This window comes from Oncorhynchus kisutch, linkage group LG16, assembly GCF_002021735.2.
Source record: "Oncorhynchus kisutch isolate 150728-3 linkage group LG16, Okis_V2, whole genome shotgun sequence".
NCBI lineage: Eukaryota > Metazoa > Chordata > Actinopteri > Salmoniformes > Salmonidae > Oncorhynchus > Oncorhynchus kisutch.
Window position 1 is genome coordinate 48,288,835 of NC_034189.2, and position 18,690 is coordinate 48,307,524.

At 46.8% G+C, this 18,690-nt stretch overlaps 1 protein-coding gene across 13 annotated transcripts in view; it reads left to right on the top strand.

The window, feature by feature from the left end:
- LOC109887014 (guanine nucleotide exchange factor DBS) overlaps positions 1 to 18,665 on the top strand; it is a 68,131-nt gene extending 49,466 nt beyond the window's left edge. For 4 of the 13 annotated variants that reach the window (XM_031792712.1, XM_031792713.1, XM_031792711.1 and 1 more), the window contains exons 8-29: positions 18 to 142; positions 1,531 to 1,645; positions 1,804 to 1,923; positions 2,441 to 2,632; positions 2,883 to 3,074; positions 3,348 to 3,507; positions 5,488 to 5,632; positions 8,303 to 8,369; positions 8,539 to 8,654; positions 10,116 to 10,278; positions 10,403 to 10,621; positions 10,769 to 10,990; positions 11,228 to 11,399; positions 11,526 to 11,598; positions 11,699 to 11,799; positions 12,056 to 12,148; positions 12,346 to 12,402; positions 12,635 to 12,709; positions 15,444 to 15,524; positions 16,251 to 16,360; positions 16,490 to 16,715; positions 16,916 to 18,665. In XM_031792712.1, coding sequence (XP_031648572.1) covers positions 18 to 142; positions 1,531 to 1,645; positions 1,804 to 1,923; positions 2,441 to 2,632; positions 2,883 to 3,074; positions 3,348 to 3,507; positions 5,488 to 5,632; positions 8,303 to 8,369; positions 8,539 to 8,654; positions 10,116 to 10,278; positions 10,403 to 10,621; positions 10,769 to 10,990; positions 11,228 to 11,399; positions 11,526 to 11,598; positions 11,699 to 11,799; positions 12,056 to 12,148; positions 12,346 to 12,402; positions 12,635 to 12,709; positions 15,444 to 15,524; positions 16,251 to 16,360; positions 16,490 to 16,715; positions 16,916 to 16,995 — 2,904 coding nt within the window. In that variant the 3' untranslated portion in view covers positions 16,996 to 18,665. The remainder of the gene's footprint in view (positions 1 to 17; positions 143 to 1,530; positions 1,646 to 1,803; positions 1,924 to 2,440; positions 2,633 to 2,882; positions 3,075 to 3,347; positions 3,508 to 5,487; positions 5,633 to 8,302; positions 8,370 to 8,538; positions 8,655 to 10,115; positions 10,279 to 10,402; positions 10,622 to 10,768; positions 10,991 to 11,227; positions 11,400 to 11,525; positions 11,599 to 11,698; positions 11,800 to 12,055; positions 12,149 to 12,345; positions 12,403 to 12,634; positions 12,710 to 15,443; positions 15,525 to 16,250; positions 16,361 to 16,489; positions 16,716 to 16,915) is intronic. The other 9 variants (XM_031792716.1, XM_031792715.1, XM_031792719.1 and 6 more) reach the window with 5 other exon arrangements.
- Positions 18,666 to 18,690: the final 25 nt, after the last annotated feature.

Here is an 18,690-nt window from a genome sequence, read left to right on the forward strand (position 1 = left end):
TCCTGTCTCTCTCCCAGGAGGACCTGTGTGTGGCCCTGGGCCAGGGGGGCCGGCTCCTGGAGAGCATCAACGAGCCCTTGCAGAGAGAACCCGACTATACAATGAACCAGGACGAACTGGAAAACCTGGCCACCGTGCAGAGGTCAGAGGGGACAGGGGTCAAGGGTCAGGCTTAGAGGTAAACTCATACCTCAGAAGTGGTCTAAAGTTGTTGTTCAAGCCGATTTGGACATATTTGTATAGAAGACTGAACATACCGAGCTCCATGTACATTTGTGTAAATATATTAAATATTAATGTACATGATGAAATATTAGGTTCATACCTTTATGATGTATATTTACCTGATTGAGATATATTTATTTGTTGTTAGTGTAACTCAGTTTTTGTCCCCCCCCCCCCTCTTGCCCATTCATTGTACTGTGGTAAGTGTGTTAGGATAAAGGCAGGAAGTTGGGCCTTCAGAGGAGGGAGTCCTTGCTAGATGCGGGAACGGTATAGTTTTTTGACCATACAGACATACAGACAGGTCATATTATGTATTTTCCATATCAAGTAATCTATGCTTTAAGTTGATTGGAGAATCATTTCTTTGTTAGATATAAGAAGAATAAACATTTTTGTTGCACCATTTCCCTGGATGTCATTGAATGTTTGGCCGTTTGGAAACCTTGAGTGTGGACTGTATGCGTACCAAACAACCCCGCTTCAGGCTTGGGCAGTGGCTATGGTAAAGAGGAAAGGAAGCCACTACAGTTGTGTTGTGTTGTTTAGATCATACTAAATCTGTATGTATGCCTCAATCCTAAATGAATAGGAAAGTTTGGCGGCATATACATTTTAGGGTGAACTGTCCCTTTAATGCTAATGAAATAGGTTGAGAAAGGGACAGAGTACAGTAGGAACAACAGAGATAGGAAAGAAGACAGAGAGATCCTGAGGTCCAACTGGTTATGGAACAGTCAAGATTCATGTTCTCTAGTATCAATGCTGGTGTGTGTCTTGCTAGAAGTTACTTAGAACTCTACTCTCTCATCTCCCACCATGACCCTGAATCTTCTAGGCTGTGTTCTGCCGCGCTTCAGTGTAATCTGCCCCCGTGCCATTCTGGTGTATTTTGGGAGTACTGGGATAGGATGCATAGTGGCAGCACTCACAGCTGCTGAGCAGAATTGGGAGAACAAAGGAAAGAAAACTGCAGTGTTTCATAACCCAAAACATTATGTTGGTTATACTGTAAAGTGCTGTGCTCTTGGAGGAGTAGGTTATGTAAGGGATTTGATTAAACACAGGACTTGGCTTGGTTTCAATGAATAGGTACTTCTGGTTTCACTTAGTGATACTTTGAGATCCAAGCTGAAATACCATTGTTATGGACTCAGGTTCTCCTCTCCATCCCTTCATTCCCCTTCCACTTCTCTCTCTCTCTCTCTCTCTCTCTCTCTCTCTCTCTCTCTCTCTCCCTCCCTCCCTCCCTCCCTCCCTCCCTCCCTCCATCCATCTCTCCATTCTTCCTCCATCTGTGTGTAGACTGCTGGGCCAGCTGGATGAGACAGAGACAGCATTTGATGATTTCTGGGAGAGACACCAGACCAAGCTGGAACAGTGTCTGCAGCTCCGCCATTTTGAATACTACTTCCGTGAGGTGAGTGGAACAGGGACACAAGAGCATCATGGGAGATGTAGTCCCGGTCACTGTTTTGTAGAGTGTGCGTGTGTCTCTGTCTGTCTGTCTATCTGTCTGTGTGTGTGTGTAGTATGTGTTTGTTCTGACTCTACCTGTCCCTCACTATGGGTGTTCAGGTGCGTGCCCAGCTGGATGTGGTGTCAGAGCGGGTAGAGGCGTTCTCGGAGGTTGGCATCAGTCCCGCCCATGCAGAACACATCCTACGAGAACTCAACAGCCAGGAGGAGAAAGCCTGCGTAAGACACACACACACACTTCATCCCAATAGCACACATCATCCTCCCCATAGCTCATGAACTTGTCTAACAGATCCAAAACACGATGAGTGAAATGAATGTAGAAACTTGAATGATGAGATTCCACCAGCTGACATGGGTCGTATCCTGTTTCCTCTCTAGTTGTACCCCAGTACATTATAGACCCCATTCATCTCAATGACAGTATTGACTTTACAGATGAGACTCATACCTCTATTGGTTGGTTCACACATACATTACTGTTGTGTCCCTATGTGACTAGAAAACATGGTGTGTGTGCGTGTGTGTGTGCGTGTGTGTGCGTGTGTGTGTGTGTGTGTGTGTGTGTGTGTGTGTGTGTGTGTGTTGTTATGCATCGGTCCTTATTTCAGAGGCAACTGGGAAGTAACATGGATTTAATGGCTTTCCATTTTGACTGCTTTGTTCATATTTATTTTGTTTTATTGTGTAGTAGTTGTGTGTGTGTTCTCACCTGCCTGTGTCTCTCTCTCTCCAGGATGTGTTGGACTGGGCTCTGTCCCTGGCCGCTGAGGGGGATGGGCTGATTGAGAGTGCTCACTATGCTGAGGACTCCATCCTGCCTAAGTGCAGTGAGCTGAGGGCCGTGTGTGATGAGGTCACCTCCTTCCTCAAGACCAAGAAGGTCCTCCTCCTGAGGGCCATGGAGCTGCACCACTGTCTGGAGAAGGTGAGGGCTGGAGGGGAGAAGTAGGGTCATGGAAACACTGGCAACCCTGGTTTAGATGGGAATCAGTAACCGGGTGATTGGTCAATGTAGCCCTCTAGTAGGTGAGAGCTGATGGAATCTTTCTGATGTATGACAAGTGTCAATGTATAAGAGTTAGGGTTTGAGTTCAGCCAGTCAAGGATTCATTCTCCCTCTGACCTGTGGTATAATGAACCCCCCTCCCTCCCTCCCTCCCTCCCTCCCTCCCTAGGCATCGAGGTGGTGTGAGGAAGGGATCTACCTCCTTGCCTCCCAGCCGGTAGATAGATGTCAGTCTCAGGACGGGGCGGAGGCCGCGCTGCAGGAGCTGGAGAAGTACCTGGACACGGCCCCCCAACACCAGATCACCGACCTTAACGCCATCTGGAGGGACTATGACTCCATCCTCAATCCAGAGCTCAGGGTAGATGGCGCCCCATGGAGGCACCAGATATACATTACATGAGAAAACATTGTATTTGGTGGGCCAGTTGTTTTGAACACGAGACCTGACCAGGAGGTCGAGATATTTTTCCAGGTTTTTCCCTCCCCTCTCCACGTGGTCAGGAAAAACTCCTGGCCCCAAGTATAATCAAACGATTGAATAGAGACGAGGAGAGGAAGACGTTTTTGACTATTGAGCTACACCCTCAAAATGTCAATATCTAACCTCCCTCCCCTCTGTGTGTGTTAACAGGAGCAGGTAGAGAAGGTGTTTCAAAAGCAGGTGTCCATGCAGGAGATGTTTGAGAAGAGGAGGGTCAGTCTGAAGAAGCTGGCAGCCAAACAGACACGGCCCGTCCAGCCAGTGGCTCCCAGGCCTGAAGCTATCATCAAGTTCCCCATGTCCCCTCCTGGTGAGTACCACACTCTGCGCTACATGTCACACTGGTCGTCACCATCTGACTCTACCTTTCCCTCCCTGTCTCTCTGACTCTACCCTTCCCTCCCTGTCTCTCTGACTCTACCCTTCCCTCCCTGTTTCTCTGACTCTACCCTTCCCTCCCTGTCTCTGACTCTACCCTTCCCTCCCTGTCTCTCTGACTCTACCCTTCCCTCCCTGTCTCTCTGACTCTACCCTTCCCTCCCTGTCTCTCTGACTCTACCCTTCCCTCCCTGTCTCTCTGACTCTACCCTTCCCTCCCTGTCTCTCTGACTCTACCCTTCCCTCCCTGTCTCTCTGACTCTACCCTTCCCTCCCTGTCTCTCTGACTCTACCCTTCCCTCCCTGTCTCTCTGACTCTACCCTTCCCTCCCTGTCTCTGACTCTACCCTTCCCTCCCTGTCTCTCTGACTCTACCCTTCCCTCCCTGTCTCTCTGACTCTACCCTTCCCTCCCTTTCTCTCTGACGCTACCCTTCCCTCCCTGTCTCTCTGACTCTACCCTTCCCTCCCTGTCTCTGGTTCTGACTCTACCCTTCCCTCCCCGTCTCTCTGACTCCACCCTTCCCTCGCTGTCTCTCTGACTCTACGCTTCCCTCCCTGTCTCTCTGACTCTACGCTTCCCTCCCTGTCTCTCTGACTCTACCCTTCCCTCGCCTGTCTCTCTGACTCTACCCTTCCCTCGCCTGTCTCTCTGACTTTACCCTTCCCTCCCCTGTCTCTCTGACTCTACCCTTCACTCCCCTGTCTCTCTGACTCTACCCTTCCCTCCCCTGTCTCTCTGACTCTACCCTTCCCTCCCCTGTCTCTCTGACTCTACCCTTCCCTCCCTGTCTCTCTGACTCTACCCTTCCCTCCCTGTCTCTCTGACTCTACCCTTCCCTCCCTGTCTCTCTGACTCTACCCTTCCCTCCCTGTCTCTCTGACTCTACCCTTCCCTCCCTGTCTCTGACTCTACCCTTCCCTCCCTGTCTCTCTGACTCTACCCTTCCCTCCCTGTCTCTCTGACTCTACCCTTCCCTCCCTGTCTCTGACTCTACCCTTCCCTCCCTGTCTCTCTGACTCTACCCTTCCCTCCCTGTCTCTCTGACTCTACCCTTCCCTCCCTTTCTCTCTGACGCTACCCTTCCCTCCCTGTCTCTCTGACTCTACCCTTCCCTCCCTGTCTCTGGTTCTGACTCTACCCTTCCCTCCCCTGTCTCTCTGACTCCACCCTTCCCTCGCTGTCTCTCTGACTCTACGCTTCCCTCCCTGTCTCTCTGACTCTACGCTTCCCTCCCTGTCTCTCTGACTCTACCCTTCCCTCGCCTGTCTCTCTGACTCTACCCTTCCCTCGCCTGTCTCTCTGACTCTACCCTTCCCTCCCCTGTCTCTCTGACTCTACCCTTCCCTCCCCTGTCTCTCTGACTTTACCCTTCCCTCCCCTGTCTCTCTGACTCTACCCTTCACTCCCCTGTCTCTCTGACTCTACCCTTCCCTCCCCTGTCTCTCTGACTCTACCCTTCCCTCCCCTGTCTCTCTGACTCTACCCTTCCCTCCCCTGTCTCTCTGACTCTACCCTTCCCTCCCCTGTCTCTCTGGTTCTGACTCTACCCTTCCCTCCCCTGTCTCTCTGGTTCTGACTCTACCCTACCCTCCCCTGTCTCTCTGGTTCTGATGGAAAAGGCTATGTGGACACTCCTAATATTTTATTTCAGAATAGGTTCAAATTGGGTAAGGGTTTGGTTGAGGTTGAGGTAAGGGTCAGTTTTACATTTTGATGAGTTGTTTTGCAGGTCAGCAGCAGCCTCTCCTGTTTCTGATCCATTCATTGCCATCTAGTGGCATGTAAGAACTGCGCCTTAAACAATATCTCATTCCCCAACAATATATCATTGATTGATTGAAATTACATTTTTGTTGGTTGTTTGAAGTTCAGATGAGTATTTCTTATTCCGTTTTTCTGTTTCTTGTAGCTCACAGGAGTCAAGAGACGAGGAATGCAGAGGACAACATCTTGAACGTAGAACACTGCAGAATAGTGGAGGTCCAGGTGCAGAACGACGGCAGCAGACACGGCTCTCTGTCTGAGGAGGAGGAGAACCTGGCTGTGCTCCGACGGTAGGGTCAGGGGTCAAAGGTCAATGATGTCATACTATAGCCTGAAATGCCTTAAAATAAATCAATGAAAGGCCTCCCGAGTGGCGCAGCGGTCTAAGGCACTGCGTCGCAGTGCTTGAAGCGTCACTACAGACCCAGGATCGATCCCAGGCTGTGTCACAACCGGCCATGACTGGGAGTCCCCATAGGGCGGCGCACAAGTGGACCATTGTCGTCCGGGTTAGGGGAGGGTTTGGCCGGGGATCATCGCGCTAAAGCAACTCGTGGCGGGCCGGGTGCCTGCAGGCTGACTTCGGTCGTCAGTTGAACAGTGTTTCCTCCAACACATTGGTGCAGCTGGCTTCCTGGTTAAGCGGGCGGGTGTTAAGAATGTTTCGGGAGACGCATGACTCGACCTTCGCCTCTCCTGAGCCCGTTGGGGAGTTGCAGCGATGAGACCAGATCGAAATTGGGGAGAAAAAGGGGCTAAAAAATATATACAGTGCCTTGCGAAAGTATTCGGCCCCCTTGAACTTTGTGACCTTTTGCCACATTACAGGCTTCAAAAAATATATATATAAAACTGTATTTTTTTGTGAAGAATCAACAACAAGTGGGACACAATCATGAAGTGGAACGACATTTATTGGATATTTCTAACTTTTTTAACAAATCAAAAACGGAAAAATTGGGCGTGCAAAATTATTCAGCCCCCTTAAGTTAATACTTTGTAGCGCCACCTTTTGCTGTGATTACAGCTGTAAGTCGCTTGGGGTATGTCTCTATCAGTTTTGCACATCGAGAGACTGACATTTTTTCCCATTCCTCCTTGCAAAACAGCTCGAGCTCAGTGAGGTTGGATGGAGAGCATTTGTGAACAGCAGTTTTCAGTTCTTTCCACAGATTCTCGATTGGATTCAGGTCTGGACTTTGACTTGGCCATTCTAACACCTGGATATGTTTATTTTTGAACCATTCCATTGTAGATTTTGCTTTATGTTTTGGATCATTGTCTTGTTGGAAGACAAATCTCCGTCCCAGTCTCAGGTCTTTTGCAGACTCCATCAGGTTTTCTTCCAGAATGGTCCTGTATTTGGCTCCATCCATCTTCCCATCAATTTTAACTATCTTCCCTGTCCCTGCTGAAGAAAAGCAGGCCCAAACCATGATGCTGCCACCACCATGTTTGACAGTGGGGATGGTGTGTTCAGGGTGATGAGCTGTGTTGCTTTTACGCATTGTTGCCAAAAAGTTCAATTTTGGGTTCATCTGACCAGAGCACCTTCTTCCACATGTTTGGTGTGTCTCCCAGGTGGCTTGTGGCAAACTTTAAACGACACTTTCTATGGATATCTTTAAGAAATGGCTTTCTTCTTGCCACTCTTCCATAAAGGCCAGATTTGTGCAATATACGACTGATTGTTGTCCTATGGACAGAGTCTCCCACCTCAGCTGTAGATCTCTGCAGTTCATCCAGAGTGATCATGGGCCTCTTAGCTGCATCTCTGATCAGTCTTCTCCTTGTATGAGCTGAAAGTTTAGAGGGACAGCCAGGTCTTGGTAGATTTGCAGTGGTCTGATACTCCTTCCATTTCAATATTATCGCTTGCACAGTGCTCCTTGGGATGTTTAAAGCTTGGGAAATCTTTTTGTATCCAAATCCGGCTTTAAACTTCTTCACAACAGTATCTCGGACCTGCCTGGTGTGTTCCTTGTTCTTCATGATGCTCTCTGCGCTTTTAACGGACCTCTGAGACTATCACAGTGCAGGTGCATTTATACGGAGACTTGATTACACACAGGTGGATTGTATTTATCATCATTAGTCATTTAGGTCAACATTGGATCATTCAGAGATCCTCACAGAACTTCTGGAGAGAGTTTGCTGCACTGAAAGTAAAGGGGCTGAATAATTTTGCACGCCCAATTTTTCAGTTTTTGATTTGTTAAAAAAGGTTTGAAATATCCAATAAATGTCGTTCCACTTCATGATTGTGTCCCACTTGTTGTTGAATCTTCACAAAAAAATACAGTTTTATATCTTTATGTTTGAAGCCTGAAATGTGGCAAAAGGTCGCAACGTTCAAGGGGGCCGAATACTTTCGCAAGGCACTGTATAAAAATAACAATATCAATTAATCCTCTTGTGAAACACAATTGAAAAGAGATAGTTAGATATTTCATACTTGGTATAGTTTATCAAAATAATATTTAGAGGTCGACTGATTAATCGGAATGGCCGATTTCAAGTTTTCATAACAATCTGTAATCTGTATTTTTGGACACCGATTATGGCCGATTACTTTGCACTCGACGAGGAGACTGTGTAGCAGGCTGACTACCTGTTAGGCAGCAGCAGGCTCGTAAGCATTCATTCAAACAGCACTTTCCTGCATTTGCCAGCAGCTCTTCTCTGTGCTTCAAGCATTGCGCTGTTTATGACTTCAAGCCTATCAACTCCCGAGATTAGGCTGGCAATACTAAAGTACGTATTAGAACATCCAATAGTCAAAGGTATATGAAATACAAATGGTATTGAGAGAAATAGTCCTATAATTCCTATAATAACTACAACCTAAAAATTCTTAACTGGGAATATTGAAGACTCATGTATGAAAAATCATAATTGGTCGACCTCTAATAATAATACAATATGTTGATGTTAAATAGAATGTTGTTCTGTTCCTACAGACATGTAATGAACGAGCTGTTGGAGACTGAGAGGGCGTATGTAGAGGAGCTACTCTGTGTACTGCAGGTGTGTGTACTGCACTTCTGACCACTAGAGGTCGCCACTACATCACTTACTGTCCTAAGTGTAGTAATATATATATATATTTATATGTTTTTGTTGAAAGTTGACTTATCATAGATGTGTATTTTCAGATTGTCCTGTGTTAACATTTTAGTATGTGTTGTTATTCCAGGGTTATGCTGCAGAGATGGACAACCCAGCCATGGCTCACCTCCTCCCCAGTGCGCTGCTCAACAGGAAGGATGTCCTGTTTGGAAACATGCCAGAGATCTACCAGTTCCACAAGAGGTGACTTTTCCTCCACTGCAACACCCATGTTACATAATGTTTATGAGCAATGTCCTGTCATTGTAAACAGCTGTTACAGAAGAGGCACATTCATTCAACCATATTGATTTATAGGGACTAGAGGTCGACCGATTAATCGGAATGGCCGATAAATTAGGGCCGATTTCAAGTTTTCATAACAATCGGAAATCGGTATTTCAAATAAAATTAAAATTAAATGTATTTTTTATTTTTTGTATACCTTTATTTAACTAGGCAAGTCAGTTAAGAACACATTCTTATTTTCAATGACGGCCTAGGAACGGTGGGTTAACTGCCTTGTTCAGGGGCAGAACGACAGATTTTCACCTTGTCAGCTCGGGGGATCCAATCTTGCAACCTTACAGTTAACTAGTCCAACGCAATAACGACCTGCCTCTCTCTTGTTGCACTCCACAATGAGACTTGCCTGTTACGCGAATGCAGTAAGCCAAGGTAAGTTACAAGCTAGCATTACATTTATCTCATAAAAAAACAATAAATCATAATCACTAGTTAACTACACAAGGTTGATGATATTACTAGATATTATCTAGCGTGTCCTGCGTTGCATATAATCTGACTGATCATACAAGTATCTAAGTTTCTGACTGAGCGGTGGTAGGCAGAAGCAGGCATGTAAACATTCATTCAAACAGCACTTTCGTGCGTTTTGCCAGCAGCTCTTCGTTGTGCGTCAAGGATTGCACTGTTTATGGCTTCAAGCCTATCAACTCCCGAGATGAGGCTGGTGTAACCGAAGTGAAATGGCTAGCTAGTTAGCGCTCGCTAATAGCGTTTCAAATGTTGCTTCGAGGGTGGCTGTTTACGTTGTGTTGCTGGTTCGAGCCCAGGGAGGAGCGAGGAGAGGGACAGAAGCTATACTGTTACACTGGCAATACTAAGAACATCTAATAGTCAAAGGTTAATGAAATACAAATGGTATAGAGGGAAATAGTCCTATAATTCCTATAATAACTACAACCTAAAACTTCTTACCTGGGAATATTGAAGACTCATGTTAAAAGGAGCCACCAGCTTTCATATGTTCTGAGCAATGAACTGAAACATTAGCTTTCTTACATAGCACATATTGCACTTTTACTTTCTTCTCCAACACTTTATTTTTGCATTATTTAAACCAAATTGAACATGTTTCATTATTTACTTGAGGCTAAATTGATTTTATTGATGTATTATATTAAGTTAAAATAAGTGTTCATTCAGTATTGTTGTAATTGTCATTATTACAAATAAAAAATTTAAAAATCGGCCAATTAATCAGTATCGGCTTTTTGGGTCCTCCAATAATTGGTATCGGCGTTGAAAAATCATAATCAGTCGACCAACAATATTTCATTTGGTTAACATTACCTCCACCGCATCTTCCCAACCTCGGTAGTACTAACCTGTGTCCCTCTATCTGTCTGTGTCTCTCATCAGGACATTCCTCAGGGAGCTGGAGACCTACACAGACGTCCCTGAGCTGGTGGGACGCTGTTTCCTAGAGAGGATGGGCGACCTGCAGATCTATGAGAAGTACTGTCAGAACAAACCTCGATCCGAGAGCTTGTGGAGACAGTGCTCCGACTGCGCCTTCTTCCAGGTAACCTTTCACCTTTCTTTCAGGGCCCTCAGTGTATCTTGGATAGGATCCTCAAGCTCAGTATACTGTAAGCTTGTAAAAAAAAAAAACATGTATTAATGTGTGATTGTTTGTTTTTACAAAGGAGTGCCAGAGAAAGTTGGAACACAAACTGGGGTTGGACTCGTACCTCCTCAAGCCAGTCCAGAGGATAACCAAATACCAGCTGATACTGAAGGAGTTACTGAAGTACAGTAAGGGCTGTGAGGGTTCAGAGGACCTGCAGGAGGCGCTGTCCTCCATCCTGGGGATCCTGAAGGCCGTAAACGACTCCATGCACCTCATCGCCATCACAGGATATGAGGTCAGCTAACCACCACACCCCTATTCTCCTCGTGCTTTAGGGTAGAGAGGAAAAAGTTACCCAACCGTGTAACATCTTCTGTACCACAGACAATGCTCAGTTATCTTTCCTACTTGTGATTGATTGTGTTAATTTATTGATCCCCAGGGGAGCCTCACGGAGTTGGGCAGGCTGCTAATGCAGGGTTCGTTCAGCGTGTGGACGGAACACAAGAAAGGTCACGCTAAGGTCAAGGACCTGGCCCGCTTTAAGCCCATGCAGAGACACCTGTTCCTGCATGAAAAAGCCCTGCTCTTCTGTAAGAGACGGGAGGAGAATGGGGAGGGTTACGAGAAAGCCCCGTCCTACAGCTTTAAACACTCCCTCAACGTGAGTCTGATTATGTCTGGCTGACTGGCTCACTGTCTGGGGGAGGGTTACGACAAAGCCCCCTCGTACAGCTTCAAACACTTCCTCAATGTCCTGACTGACTTTCTGCCAGTCTGGCTGGCTGGCTGTCTGGCTGGCTGTCTGTCTGGCTCTCCTTGGATTTTTACTTGGATCTTTAGTATGTTATGAGTTCAACAGTGATATAGAAGTGTAATATTCTTCGGTTCTCTCTAACAGATGAGTGCGGTGGGCATCACGGAGAGCGCCAAGGGTGACAACAAGAAGTTTGAGATCTGGTGTAATTCCAGAGAGGAGGTGTTTATCGTCCAGGCTGCGACACCTGAGATCAAAACATCTTGGTTGAACGAGATCAGGAAGGTTCTGACTGGCCAGCTGAAGGCTTGCAGGGGTAAGATAGGGGATCTGCTGCATTACAGACACACGCACACACATTCCAGAGTTGATAGACATCTGGATGCTAAATTCTTTGTTGTTGTGTCTGTGTTCTGTTAGTAACTGTGATGATATGTTCCAGAATCTAGTCAAAAGAAGGCGTCAGACACAATGTCTCCCAGTCCAACCAGCAACAGCCCACCTATCTGTCTCAGGTCAGATTTTACAGAGAAAACCATGGCTAGAGCCAGTTACAGAGAAGGAATCAACATGGTTGGTTCTTCTCTTTTTCACCTGTTTGTTTCTCCCTCTTAGTCCATTTAGGAACTGTCAGAAGAGCGTGAAGAAGGGAGAAGAGAAGAAGACAGACGCTGTCAACTCTGACCCTAACTCCCCCTCCTCCCCAAAACACAAAGGTGAGTTGCCCTATTTTGTTGAGTAAAGAAAATGTTTTTTACTTCTATCAAATGCTCATGACAAGGAAGCAAACTTCTGTTGCAGTTTTAGTGACCCCCCCTCGTCTGGTTAGGTACCCAAGCCGCCCTTGAATCTTTTCCTACTTCCTCCTTCCTTGTTCCTCCTTTAATCTGAGCTTTCTTTCTCTTCTTTTCCTCTTCAAACCACTTTACTCTGTCTCTCCTTCCTGTCCCTCTTTCTCTACCATGGTTGTAGAGGAGACAGTCACCAGTCCCACCACTGACAGGGCATCAGTGGCTAAAAAGCGTTTTACCCTTCAAGGCTTCAGCAATCTGAAGAGTCAGAAAGGTAACACTAGTGTCCTGGAGGCATCCCCCATGTTGTCCTCAACATATATGGCAAAGATATGTTCTCCATTTTGAAGTCAACCCCAAGCTCTCTTCACCTACCCACCTAATATGATTTTAGACAGGACACATCCTTTCCAGTAGTCGACTGCATCAGGGCTTTTGAAGACTGATATTTTGGCTTGCTTTCCTTTGCAGAATTTCTTCACCCTGCTGGTAAAAGTCTAACATTACCAATGGTATTCTCTCAACCAGGTATACTACAGTGTAGTTTGCGGTTACTACCTCAAATATTAGAATGAGTGTCTGTTTTAGTAGGCCTGTCCCCCAACCTCATTATTTAGATGTCTCCAATAGTATTAGCAAGTAGCTAATTATTCTAGTCAGTTTCAGGAAGCTTTTCCCTCTCTCACAGCTGTTTTTCTATTGCTCTCTTTATCATTTCTCTCTGTTTCCATCTCTTCTGTCTCTCTTCTTCGGCCAACAGGATCCCCCCTTAGCCCTGACCATAAGGCCAAAAGCCACGAGATTAAGAGTGACCCAACTCCCTTTGGGTGTAAAGGTATTCTATCTAGTCCATGTCATACCTGTGTTTGACTCTGTAGTGTAGTCATCCATCCTGACCCTCCCTCACTGTAGTCATCCATCCTGACCCTGCCTCACTGTAGTCATCCAGCCATCCTGAACCTCCCTCACTGTAGTCATCCATCCATCCTGACAATGCCTCACTGTAGTCATCCAGCCATCCTGACCCTCCCTTACTGTAGTCATCCTGACCCTCCCTCACTGTAGTCATCCATCCTGACCCTCCCTCACGGTAGTCATCCAGCCATCCTGACCCTCCCTTACTGTAGTCATCCTGACCCTCCCTCACTGTAGTCATCCTGACCCTCCCTCACTGTAGTCATCCATCCTGACCCTCCCTCACGGTAGTCATCCATCCATCCTGACCCTCCCTCACTGTAGTCATCCATCCATCCTGACCCTCCCTCACTGTAGTCATCCATCCATCCTGACCCTCCCTCACGGTAGTCATCCATCCATCCTGACCCTCCCTCACGGTAGTCATCCATCCATCCTGACCCTGCTTCACTGTTGTCATCCATCCATCCTGACCCTCCCTCACTGTAGTCATCCAGCCATCCTGACCCTCCCTCACTGTAGTCATCCAGCCATCCTGAACCTCCCTCACTGTAGTCATCCATCCTGACCCTCCCTCACTGTAGTCATCCATCCATCCTGACCCTCCCTCACTGTAGTCATCCATCCATCCTGACCCTCCCTCACTGTAGTCATCCATCCATCCTGACCCTCCCTCACTGTAGTCATCCATCCATCCTGACAATGCCTCACTGTAGTCATCCTGACCCTCCCTCACTGTAGTCATCCATCCTGACCCTCCCTCACGGTAGTCATCCAGCCATCCTGACCCTCCCTTACTGTAGTCATCCTGACCCTCCCTCACTGTAGTCATCCTGACCCTCCCTCACTGTAGTCATCCATCCTGACCCTCCCTCACGGTAGTCATCCATCCATCCTGACCCTCCCTCACTGTAGTCATCCATCCATCCTGACCCTCCCTCACTGTAGTCATCCATCCATCCTGACCCTCCCTCACGGTAGTCATCCATCCATCCTGACCCTCCCTCACGGTAGTCATCCATCCATCCTGACCCTGCTTCACTGTTGTCATCCATCCATCCTGACCCTCCCTCACTGTAGTCATCCATCCATCCTGACCCTCCCTCACTGTAGTCATCCAGCCATCCTGACCCTCCCTCACTGTAGTCATCCAGCCATCCTGAACCTCCCTCACTGTAGTCATCCATCCTGACCCTCCCTCACTGTAGTCATCCATCCATCCTGACCCTCCCTCACTGTAGTCATCCATCCATCCTGACCCTCCCTCACTGTAGTCATCCATCCATCCTGACCCTGCCTCACTGTAGTCATCCATCCACCCTGACCCTCCCTCACTGTAGTCATCCATCCACCCTGACCCTCCCTCACTGTAGTCATCCATCCACCCTGACCCTCCCTCACTGTAGTCATCCAGCCATCCTGAACCTCCCTCACTGTAGTCATCCATCCTGACCCTCCCTCACGGTAGTCATCCATCCATCCTGACCCTCACTGTAGTCATCCATCCATCCTGACCCTCCCTCACTGTAGGCATCCATCCTGACCCTCCCTCACTGTAGTCATCCATCCATCCTGACCCTGCTTCACTGTAGTCATCCATCCTGACCCTGCCTCACTGTAGTCATCCATCCACCCTGACCCTCCCTCACTGTAGTCATCCATCCATCCTGACCCTCCCTCACTGTAGTCATCCATCCATCCTGACCCTCCCTCACTGTAGTCATCCATCCATCCTGACCCTCCCTCACTGTAGTCATCCATCCATCCTGACCCTCCCTCACGGTAGTCATCCAGCCATCCTGACCCTCCCTTACTGTAGTCATCCTGACCCTCCCTCACTGTAGTCATCCTGACCCTCCCTCACTGTAGTCATCCATCCTGACCCTGCCTCACTGTAGTCATCCATCCACCCTGACCCTCCCTCACTGTAGTCATCCATCCATCCTGACCCTCCCTCACTGTAGTCATCCATCCATCCTGACCCTCCCTCACTGTAGTCATCCATCCACCCTGACCCTCCCTCACTGTAGTCATCCATCCACCCTGACCCTCCCTCACTGTAGTCATCCATCCACCCTGACCCTCCCTCACTGTAGTCATCCATCCACCCTGACCCTCCCTCACTGTAGTCATCCATCCACCCTGACCCTCCCTCACTGTTGTCATCCATCCACCCTGACCCTCCCTCACTGTTGTCATCCATCCATCCTGACCCTCCCTCACTGTAGTCATCTCAGCACCATGTCAACTCCCCATCATCCCAAAATATATCTCTGTGTGACCATCATGCAAGCAGAGTAAACTGGAGAGGGAATGAATTGTGGTAGATCAATGTAAGACATTCAGCCACCGGGGCCCGCTGAGTGCATTGGTACTGTCTAGCTAAAGACACTGGACTGACGAGGGACTGCAACATGGAGATGACCCAGATAAGATCATTCAAATCTGACGATTGTTGACACAGAAGATGCATACAACAATATCTTGATTTAAACAAGTGAAAAATCTATGAAAGCCTTGTTGGCCTCAAAGGCCTTTGTAAGACAGTTTGATGGATGAGTCAACCTACACCTGTGTACTTCAAAGCCACCTGAGTGGCAGACACAGCGTTCATCTGGACGACGTTGCTGACTGCTACTGCTTCTTCTCCTCAGAGCCTGGTCAGACTCCTCACATCACTCTGAGCAGGGCCAAGTGGCTCAGCACCTCTAGTCTCTTACAGGCCAAAAGGAGAGGTAGTGTGACAACATGCCTGGGAGGAACACGCTGCTGCACTGTGTGGTTGGCCTGGACCCTGCTCTGCTTCTTCCACATACAGAATACCCCCTCCAACACATAGTCACAAATCACTAGCTTGTTCCACAATCACAGACAAATCTTCTCTCTGAGATTTGCTGTTGAATATCTGTGTGATATTCACAGCTGGGAAATACTGATTTGGGTTGTTTGTTTGCTGGAAGGGCAAACTGTGTGTCTCTCTCTGTAGCATGTGTTGTCGTGTTGGTTGCTGTGTGTCTGTGTTTCTGACGGATCACAATGCATTGATCTAGGTCTCACTGGATGCTAGGACTCCAAGTCTGTTCTTCTTGGTTATTCAATCATGTTCTTTGGGTTCTAATCTGGTACTTGTGGTTCTGTTTGAGGATTTACAGTGTACTCTGTCAATGGATGTGTTTGCATCCAGTTCTCACCACCTATCACTGTACATATCACCTTGTCTTGTGTATGATTGTGTTCGTGTCCACTCTTCCTTTCCTCTTGAGTTTCACTCCCTTTCTCTAGTTTGACAAACTATCCTCCATGTTGGGATCAAACATCCCATGACAATAACGTTCTCTAAATTGCAATCTATCTTGGAATGTCTTGGAATTTCTGGTGCCACTGCTAAATCTTAATCTAGATATCAAATCGAGTTTGCTGAATTCTATTACTCTCCTTCTATCTTTCCCTCCTCCCCCTAGGTTGGAACAAGGCCTCTTTCTCCATGGACGTGCCAGAAGTGCATGATGGGTACTCCAGTGCCGAGGACCCCATGAACTCTGACCCTGAGGATGAGGGAGGCAGGAAGCTGGTGAGTCATGGTCGCCAACATGTATACAACATGTTATGAAAGTTACTTGTTATTCCCTAGCAGCACACATGGTAACATGACACACTGGACGCAAACATATGAACTTTGCCCTTTACCCTGTGACCCCAGGCTGTCGGCGACAGGTTCACAGTGGTGGCGGACTATGAGAAGGAGAAAGGAGGGCCTCAGGACCTGTCAGTGAAGAGTGGAGACATGGTGCAGCTCATTAAAGAGGGAGGTGACGGACAGTGGTTTGTTAGAAACTTGGGGAGCAACAAAGATGGCTGGGTAGCAGCAGCCAACCTTCTCACCCTCATCACAGAGTCCAAGTCCTCGCAGTCCCTCTGCAGCTCAGGTACACTGGCTCCATCTGTCTGTCTGTCTGCCTCTTTCTCTTCAGTCTCTCTCTCTCGGTTTGTGCAAGAGGGAACTGTATCTTGCTACCCAAATAGCTATTTTGAAAAGTAACAGGAGTGTGTCTGTATTTTAGTTTGTTTTAGAAGTATCTGTAGACTCTAATGGAAACTAACTTGTGTGTGTTTTGTTGTGTTACAGAGGGCAGTGTAACTGGCAACCTCAACACCTCCTCCAGCTGCAGTGAAACCTACACAAGTTTCTCTGACATCAAGCCCTAAAGTCCCGCCCCCTCTAAGCCCTGAGACACAGCTACAGCGCCACCCAGTGGTTGGCTGTTCAAACGACACGTGCACTTTTCCCCTCTACTACTGTTCAAATCAAATTGTATTTATCACATGCGCAGAATACAACTGGTGTAGCCTTTACAGTGAAATGCTTGCACACGTTAGTTTACATTACAGTCCATAGATACTTCACTCTCATACTGAAGTGGAGGCTGCCTGGAATGTAGCAGAAAGCAGTCTAATAGCTGCTTATCTGTCAATGTGAAGGGAAGGTAATGAAGGACTGCTTTCCTCTGAACATACTCTACTCTCAGGGATAAGAGGTAGTGTCCTAGCCTTTTACTGTGATTGAGGGCTAGCACACATTGAGAACAGGAAGTTCAGGCCTCTCCCCTACCTGTTTGACAGAGATGAACAAGGAAGGACACACCCGCTCCATTCACACACACAGGCAGGCTTTGTACCGCTCCTCCCACTCCAACAAGGTGACAGTGATATGGAGCCAGGAACTCCTCTACTGAACTCAACACTTCAACAGACAAACAAACAGATGCCTCAGTCTCTCTCCTGTGGACTCTGGTAACCAGTTGTGTCATAAAATACTTTTTGAGTTTGGTCAACTGTGTATATTGATGGCTTTGTCCAGAGGCCCTCCAGTACATTTCCAGTCCCTCTCCCTCCCTGTTTCTCCTTCCTCCACCTGTGCTGTCTGGGCTATTAGTGAACTCTTGGCTTTGTTCCCAGTGATCTGAGAGAGCTGGGCTTTAAACTACCAGGTGTTCCTTTAGGCAGGGGCGATATTACAGGACGGTCAGATATCATAGATACTTCAACAATAACAGTGCTCAGGATGTTCTTCTGAATCATTTTCTCTTGGCTCAAAGTCCAATCCTATACACTACACAGAAATCCCCTGAAGATTGAGGTTCCCGTAAAGAGATTCATGTCAGGTCGATTGATGTTGAAATAACTGTGTACTGTACCAGAGAGTATAAACTTAAAAGGAATTATTTGTATGCGTTAATCAATGTGTATAAGTTCATTTATTTGAGAAAGATGTGTACAGATATAATTATCCTATACCTCGTATTTTTCATTGAATATGTGTATGTTCTTTATGAAGACCATGGATATGTTTTCGTTTGCCTAAGTATATCAAAGATATTTTATTAATTGGTTGGCGGGGCATGTTTCCATGGTAATTTCTTAAAACTCCTGAGACGACATATATTAATAGAAATATCATTTTCCTCATTTGAGAATGCAGTCTGTACACTGAAAACCGAAGATGGAATATAACTATAACGTCCTGTGCTGAAAGTTCAACTCGGAATGATGGTTGTCTCAAATTTCAGCACGCACAATAAAAGGTTTTAAACTGTTCTGGTTATAACCGTTTTAGTTATAACTGTTTTTATAACTTATTGTTCTACTGTATATCTTTTTCAATTTGCACCCAGTGAGATTACAATGTTGTTCCTGTGTGTCACATTGTTATGCAGCACATTGCCGCATTATTTTGTTCTTTATTTTCCTACGGTAACAAGTATTGATACAGATCTTCTATAATTAATGATATGCATTCATATCTGTGTATATGTGTAAATATGTATCTCTGTGTATTATTAAAGCTGCTGAATAAAGACAAACATTCTTTGCTTTAATCCAATGACTTTGTTTTTCTCATTA